At 51.5% G+C, this 8,339-nt stretch overlaps 1 protein-coding gene across 1 annotated transcript; it reads right to left on the bottom strand.

The window, feature by feature from the left end:
- Positions 1–2,467: 2,467 nt before the first annotated feature.
- Positions 2,468–6,037, bottom strand: EN2 (engrailed homeobox 2). The gene is made up of 2 exons (XM_071738655.1): positions 4,730–6,037; positions 2,468–2,790 (listed from the first exon to the last, which is right to left on the bottom strand). Exons 1-2 carry the CDS (start codon positions 5,268–5,270, stop codon positions 2,474–2,476), a joined length of 858 nt encoding a protein of 285 aa, XP_071594756.1. The 5' UTR covers positions 5,271–6,037; the 3' UTR covers positions 2,468–2,473.
- Between the last annotated feature and the right edge of the window lie 2,302 nt (positions 6,038–8,339).

Here is an 8,339-nt window from a genome sequence, read left to right as displayed (position 1 = left end):
TTTGTTACGGCAGGGCGGGTGACCGTTTTATTTTTGTCCAACCCGTCCTAAAATCGTGGTACTGTCATTTCCCGAGGATGCCAAGTATGTTACAGGGTGCTTGGTTTCGTGGAGTGGCATCGGCAATATTTCCCATCACCTCTCTTCCCGAGCTCCAGGCTTACGTGTTTAGCTAGCAGAGGTTTTCCAAAAGCAGCCTGCCAAAGCATCACACCACCGGGCATTGAAAGTCTTGAAAAGGTGAAACCTGTTGACAGTACGTGAGGTTAAAGAGGTTTTCTCTTCCTTTTTGAGATCCTTTTTAACACGCCGGGTGCCTCAGAGCAGGGCTCAGTTCCGGCTGACTCTTGCCCTCTCCTCCGTCTAGAAATTAATCCCCCAAAGTTTCTTCATGAGGTCAGAAGGCTGATGAAACGCCTGGATGTAAAATCACCTCTCCCATAAATCGCCAGGGAATTTAAACACCCCCACCCCACCCCTCACCCCCTGTAATTCGCTGAAACTACAAAATACTTCTAACTAGAGCTCCAACGATCAGAAGTACAATTTTAAGACTACATAAACATCGAGGGCTGTGTTGTCCCTGCTAGCACCAGTCCATTACAATGTCCGAGTGACACGGTTTGCATTTGGTAATAAAGTGGGTTGTTGTGGTTTTTTATTATTATTATTATTATTATTATTACTTTTTAATGCAATCCTCGAGAATTGAAACACACAGAATGCAGCGAGAATGTTCACAATTTTGAGAGCACAGTTGTAAATAGAAACATTCATATTTCATCCGATTATAAATATTTGATACTGCAATTTTAAAATGCACATGTTTTATAAACTGGAGAGAAGGAAAAAAAAAAAATCCTTTGTTTTCTTGCTGAAAGGCAATGTCATTTCATCCTGGCTCCTAAGCAGATGATGATTATTCACAAAATTTAAATTTACAGGTTTTGTTTTATAGTCAATGTCTTTCTTTTCTTTTTCTTTTTTTTTTTTTCTTTTTTTTTTTTTTTTTATAACGTTTATACTTCTATGTACAATGTGTGTCTATAATAGCTGCAAAATAAAGAGGTTTTAAGGCAAAGCGAGAAGTTCCGCCCCCCTTCCCCAATAGCATCGCAGAGCCCGTTTCTGAGCAGCCACCCACGCACCCCTAGACCCACTCGGGACACAGGCCCACGCACACCCAGGCACACACAAATAGATTAAACTCGGCAAAACAGCCTCGAAACCCCGAAAAATTTCTATTACAAGGTGGTTTCTGTGTGGGGAGGGGGTGGGTGAGGAGAAACACTCACCCCCATGGTGCTACGAAGAATTGCGCCAGCGGGGACTGCAGTGTGGGATGGGGATAAGGATGGAGGGGAAGAGGAAACTAAAAATGTTTCCTTAATTTTTGGAGGGAGAAAACCCTTCCAAATGTTCGGGGATGTGGTGCGGAAGCCGAGCTGGACCCCAGCTCGTGGCTGCCCAAACCGGAGGGGGAGTCACGGTCTGGAACAGCATCCCGGTGTGGCTCCTGCTTTTCGGAGACGGGGGACCCAAAGTTTTCACTACAAGTTTGAGGGGGGGAGGGATGATGACCCCACCCCTGCATCCCACATCCACACGTGAATCCTGCATCCACTCATGCCCGTGGATGTCGTTGGGGATGAGAAAGGAAAGATGAACTCAGGAGAAGACCCAGGACACGTTTCAAGACGGTGCTTTGAGATTTCTTTCCCTGTCATTACTTATATAATTTTTTTCTTTTTAAATTAAATTTTCCAACTCTATCCCCAAAGTCAGCCCCAGACGCACGCATCTCAAAAAAGAAAAAAAAGAAAAACAAAGAAAAGAAAAAAAAGAAAAAAAAAAAAGAAAAAAAAAGAGAGAAAAGGAAAAGGGGAGGGAAAAAAAAAGTAAAACTCATAGAACAAATAGGAGAACTATTTATTCGGTTCACAGTCGTGTGAAATGCAGCAATAAAAATCTTTGGACTTCAGCAAAAGTTGGTTTTAATTCTTTTTTGTTTTTGAATTTCAAAAAAACAGCGTCCAATGTCCATTAAAACAGCGCTTAAGTCTATAAAAATGTAACTTAAGCATTAAAAATAAAACAAAGATAGTGTCTAAAACCTCCATACAACCGAAAAAAACATCCAGCCCAAATCCCCAAAACCAAAACCAACCAACCAAAAAAAAAAAAAAAAAAAAAAAAAAGGAAAAAAATTATAATCACATATCTTGGATTTTTACACCACTTTACCTGTAAATTATATATACATAGAATATTGCAGAATTATATCTAATACACAATATTTTCACTATTAATGCTGGTATAATCTTTATACACTGGCCCTTACGTTTCTTTTTATTCTTTTTTTTTTTAATTAAATTATTGCATTGTATAAACTTTGACTGCAAACTGACCCCCCCCTCCCCTGTACCCCCCTCCCTCCCTCGTTCCCCTCCCCCCCGCCCCCCGCCCCCCTTGGCTATTCACTGTCCGACTTGCCGTCTTTCGACGTGGTGGAGTGGTTGTAGAGCCCCTGGGCCATGAGGTGCACTGCCAGGGAGTTCTTGCTGCCCGTCGCCTTCTTGATCTTGGCTCGTTTATTCTGGAACCAGATTTTGATCTGGGACTCGTTCAGCCCCAGCTCTTGGGCCAGGCTTTGCCGCCGCTGCTCTGTCAGGTACCGGTTCGTCTGGAACTCGGCCTTGAGTCTCTGCAGCTGCTCGGCGGTGAAGGCGGTGCGTGGCCGCTTGTCCTCCTTGTTGGGGTTCTTCTTCTTTGGTTTGCGGGAGCGGGGACCTACGGCCGGGAGAAAGGAGAAGCACCGACACCGCCACGCTCCGCTGCGGGCGGCCCCACGCCTGTCCCGCCTGGGGGGCAAACACCCTCCGACACTTCCCCCCCCCCCCCAAAAAAAAAAAACCCCAAATAGACAAACAAACAAAACCACAACAAAAACAAACAATAAACCAAACCAAATAAACCCCACTTTGTGCCTCTGCTGCCAGGGGATGCTCTGGAGGCAACGGAACGGGACCCGCAGCCCCCCCCCACCCCGGGTGCCTCCTCAGCTCCCGCTCGCTGCTCGGCAGCCCACAGCTGTCCCTTCGCATACCCCCTCACCCTAACAAAAAAACCCAAACACATTTATAAACCCTTTTCATCCCCAGGATACCTTGGAAAGGAAAGCCTGCACCAGAGGCAGATAAATTTTATTCCCTGAGCCGATTATTTACCTTTTTTTTTTTTTTTTTTCCTTCTTTTTTTTTTTTTTCAAGGAAACCCCGTGGTTTTTTCCTCTCTCTCTCTCTCTTTTTTTTTTTTTTTTTTTTTTTTTTTTAAATGTATAAATATTTAAGGAAACCTCTACTTTTTTGCCTTTTATTTCTTTCTTTCTTTTTTTGAGGGGGAACGCTTTAAAAAAAAATTGAAATCGGCCGCCTGTTTACACATCTCAAGAAGAAATCCTCCGTTTGCCGCAGTGCCCATATAGTGCTGCATGGGCCGACCCGAATCGCCGGGATTATTCTCGGGAATATTATTCTCGGCAGCACAAGGAGCCTTTTCTGCCCGGGCCGAGCCATTGTGAGGATGTATGTTAATTAAATATTAACAAAGGAGAGCACTGGAGAACAATGGAGTAAATTCCAATTTAGCCCTGGATATTACCTCTGAGTAAGTTTGTTTTCAGACATTACGAACTAATTTTCAACTCGTCCTACAATCCCTCTTTCACCCGGATGGCTCTCCGGGTTAGAACCCTAACTCGCTGCTTTTGTGAGAAAGAAAAAAAATCCTATATTCCTTTTTTTTTTTTTTTTTTTTTTTCCCCCTCTTTCTTTTTCTTTTCCCTGGGAACAGATCTCCTGCGTGGTGATTCACATGCCTTCCCCCAGTGATTTTTACTTCTTTTTAGCCCGGGTTTTTCCAACCTTCCGGGCCAGCCCTGCTCTCCCCGCTGTAGCAGAAGGACGTTTTACACCCTGTCTCAATTTTTTTTTTTTTCCTGTGTTTTCATCGATAATTTTAGGAGGATCTGCCCAAGCCCTTGCCAAGAGGCGGACCCTGCCAAACAAGTTCCTCGTCTCTTGGAAATATCCCCCAGCCCCTACAGAGCTGGCCCGCTACACATGGGGGGACATTAAAAAGAAAGAAACCGAACGGCTGCCTCTCCGAGGCCTCTTTTTCAAAAATAAAGCGATCGAGGACTGGGTTTTTTGTTTCTTTTTGGTTTTGTTTTGGGGTTTTTTGCTACAAATAATAATGAAAGCAAGGCGAGGCCTGTGTAAATCCAGCCTCCCCTCCCCAAAACACAGTGCGGGGGCATTTTCCTGGCAGGGAGAAGGACAGCTCGCCGGGAGGATGAGCAGGGAGACCAAGGCCAGCTTTTTTTTCCCTTTCTTTTTGATAAAATCCGTCTGTTGGTGGGAAATGACCCGAGCCCGGGTGTCCCCCGCTACTCCGCGGCTCAGGGGAGGAAGAGACCCAGGCTACCCCCTCGTTTCCAGGGTTCCGCTCATCCCCAGCCACCCCTTCGTCTCCCTGTATTTTCAGTCGATTTAAAGCAATTCCCCCATGGCCAAAAATAAAAAGAAGGAGGAAGAAGGAGAGGGAAAGGGGAACGGGGAATTTTCCCTGCTTCCCTCCCGGCTCCGCGGACGGGTGGAAGCGAGCATGGGAGCCCGGGGAGGGGGATGCGGCGGCGGAGAGCGGGGCGGCCCAGCGGGGCAGCTCTTACCTGAGGAAGGTCGGTCCGAGTACCGCGTGCAGTAAACCCAGGCGGGCCAGAGCATGGGCTGGTTCCCGGCGTTGGAGCTGGCCTGGGAGCTATCCGAGTCCGAGCTCACCGACAGGTCACCGCCGCTCAACCCCCGCGCTTTCAGGGCCGCCTCCAGCGCCGCGGGGTCCCCCCCTTTCTTGGCGGTTCCGTGCACGGCCAGCCCGGCGGGGCCGCCCTCCCCCCGGCCCGGCGAGCCCGCCCCACCGCCGGGGAGCGGAGCCCCGGGGCCCGGCGCCGCGGCGGGGCTTCGGCGGCTTTCCGCGCCGGGCCGCCGGGGCTCTCCGCCGGAGCCTCCCGCCTCCTTTCTCCGCCCGAACTCGGGCCGCAGGATGTTGTCGATGAAGAAGTTGGTGATGCGGTGAGGGTGCGGGTGGGGGTGCGGGGGGTCACCGGGGGGAAGCAGCAGACCCCTCCGCCCGCCGCCGCCGGGCTCCGCGTCGCCGCCAGACTCCTGCGGCTCGGCCGCCTCCTCCCGGGGGCTCTGGCCGCCCTCCTCCATGCTGCGCGGCCGGTCCCGCCGACGGCTCCGCTGCCCGCCCCGCCGCCGGCCGGGCGGCTGCCTAGCGCTTTTTGTTGTTGCTGTTGCAGTCGGTTGTTCTTTATTTTAATTTTTTTAATATATATATTTATATATATATATATATATACAAGCACGCACAGGTGTCTATTTGCTTTCGTTTCTCCTTGCCGCGCCCGGCATTCAAAATCCAGAGTTTGCAAAAAAAAAAAAAAAAAAAAAATTATAGCAATTAAAAAAAAAAAAAAAAAAAAAAAGAAAGAAAGAAAAAATGAAAAAAGAAAAAGAAAAAGAAACGAAACCAGGGAGACCCCAAAGCCAGCAGCTGAGCCTCCACGAGTTCCAACTTTGCCAAAAATAAAAACACACGGTCTCCGGTCCTCCCGCCGCCGCTCGCCGCCTCTTGCCGCCGCTCAGCCGCTGGGTCCCGCGGCGCGGTGCCGCCTTCTCCCCCGGCCACCGCCGCCGCCGCCGAGCCTCATCCGCCGCCCCCGCGGAGGAAAAAATTATTAATTATAATAAGAAAAATAAGAATTAAGGGATAGAGGGGGGGTAAAGGGAAAAAATAGCGGGTGCCGGGGTGGGGGTGGAGGCGGGCTCTCGGAAGCCGGTGTCCCGCGGAGGGCAGGGCGGTGAGGGGCGCCCCGCGCCGCCCCGCGCCCGCACATGCGGGGGCCGCCGCGGGTGGGGGGGCGTCCCGCCCTGCCGCCCGCCCTGCTCCGCGCTGCGCGGCGCAACGCTGCGCTGCGCCCCGGCGGCCGCCCTCCCGCCCTCCCTCCCGCCCTCCCTCCGCCACCGCCGCGCCCGGACACTTCCACTCCGGATTGTTGTCCTTTAGGTTTTAACGGGGCCCCCGCCGGTGACGTCGTCGGCCCGGGCACTTCGACACGTGCCTCGGGCCAATGACCGTGCGGGCATGCGCACACGTGGTGCGGGAATCTCCGGTAAGTGACAGCACCCACGCCACTCCCCTCCCTCCCTCCCCCCGGACACCCCCCTATCAGCCGAGCCCGGCCGCCACGGGGATGCGCCTGAGGGAGTGGGAGGAAGGGAGGGTGCCCCGCCGCAGGGACATTTTATCCCTCTTTATTCCCCCCGCGATGGATTATTTGGGTGCTTAATTGCCCCGTTGTTTACCGGGGAGGGGGGGGTGGGGGAGCCGGTAGCATCCCACAATTCCTTGCAGAAATGCATAAATAATATTAAGCGAGCAGCGGTGATACAAAGGGGGGCGGGGGAGCAGGGGACCTGGGGTGATGGTGGGGTGGGGGTGGTGAGGGTTGATCAGGGTCCGGCACGGTGCCTGCAGGCTGTTCGTGGGGGCACGGCGCGTCCCCTCCCCGCGGCGCGGTTCTGCATCCCCGGCGACGGTAATTGACTCGTCCTTCCCGCAGCCGGACAGGAGCCTTTGATCTCCCCTGCCTACCCACGAAAAGGCATTGCGGTGCCTTACTACCCCCCAAAAGGTCTTCCTATCACTTTCCGAACCCCCAAAAAGCCCCGTTTCATTGAGACGGGAAGGCTATCGCTACTGTTTCGCCTTTTGTCTGAAGGCAGAAATCCCCGGGAACAAAATTAGGGAGAAAAGTGCGGCTGGGTGGCCGTGGGGATGGGGGGGCTGTGGCTGTTGCGGGATGCGGATCCTACTGGGGGTGTGCAGGAGGGGGGAGACGAGGTGAGCGCGGGTTCCTTGTCCCGCTGCAGACTTCTTATCCGTCCACGGGGCCCGCCGGGTGTCACCACCTCGACGGGGCGTACGGCGAGGGGAGGCGCGGCCCCGGGAAAGGCCGAGCAGGGCCGGGCCGGAGATTGCTCGGCTCCAGTGGCCGCAGCACCCCGATTCCCGGCCTTCCCTTTTAAGTGACATTTGTATTTGGAGGAGCCTTCACTGCTGGTGACTATGGACCGCTCCCTGCCTTGAAGGAAAGTGATAGCGAGCCTTTCTTCTCCTTTTCCTTTTTCTTTTAATTTTCCTTTTTCTTTTCCATTTATTTTATTTTTGCTTTCCCTTTAATCTTTCATTTTTATTTTATTTTAATTTTGTTTTCCTCTTTCATTTGTATTCCGCAGCGGGTCGTGTCCATCAAGCAAAGACCAGCTGATCTAAAGTTGTTTTGCTCAAACAAGCACCTAGAGGTTAATTTCTTCAAGCGCCCCATGAAAAGCGATTAGCCTGTCTCCCAAGAAGTATTTTCTAATTACTTCGAAGCTCTCGCTTTGCTACTACCCCATAATTAAACGTGTTCAAGGTGCTGCACTTCAAATATTTCGCTCCCGGGCGGACCCAAGTTACCGATAAAAACTTCAAACCTCCCCGAACCCGGCGTTACCTGCCCGCTCTGCCGGACAGGAGCTCGCTGCCGGTACCGCGTTAACGTCCCCATTCGTTATCCCTCTCCTTCTCGGGGATATTCATACCCTGCGTAGAGCAGGGAGGAGAATTCCTGAGATAAACTCCAAAATAGGAGACAAACAAAGCTGTACAAAACAATTACTGCATCTGCCTGTCCTCTGACAATAATCCAGCACCTCAGGTATGCAGAGGCAGCGGGGGGGTGGCGGGGGGTGAGGGGGTGATCTGATACCTAACCGAGGAAATCTGAATGATCTATTTTTTTTTCCCCAAGGTTGTTTTTATCTGGGAGTTCAATCTCTGTAGAAACATTCCCCAGCAGCACGTTTTCTTGCCGGTCTGCGGGCTCCCCGCCAGCGGCATCGCGGCGTGCGTGGGCTTTTACTTAGAAACTACTGCGGGTCACCAGGAGACGTGTCTTGAAATTGGGGTTTTGGCTTCGTTAACTTCTTTTCTTTAGCCTCCCCTCCCAGCCCTGGTGATTGAAAAAGTCACATCTCCGCACACCAGCCAGATTTATTTTCCCTAGGCTCCCTGCGTAGTTTCAACGAGGCTCATTCCACTCTGACACCCACCAAAATGTGTATTTTTTTCCCTCACGCAAAAAATAGCGTGGGCACAACCTCACGCATCCCCGTGCAGACCCCCCGGCACCTGTCTTTTTCTACGCTACTTTCCTGCTTTTTGGGCTTTTTTTT

Source organism: Heliangelus exortis, chromosome 2, assembly GCF_036169615.1.
Source record: "Heliangelus exortis chromosome 2, bHelExo1.hap1, whole genome shotgun sequence".
NCBI lineage: Eukaryota > Metazoa > Chordata > Aves > Apodiformes > Trochilidae > Heliangelus > Heliangelus exortis.
Note: the sequence above shows the minus strand (reverse complement) of the source record. Positions and strands in the feature narration are given on the sequence as shown.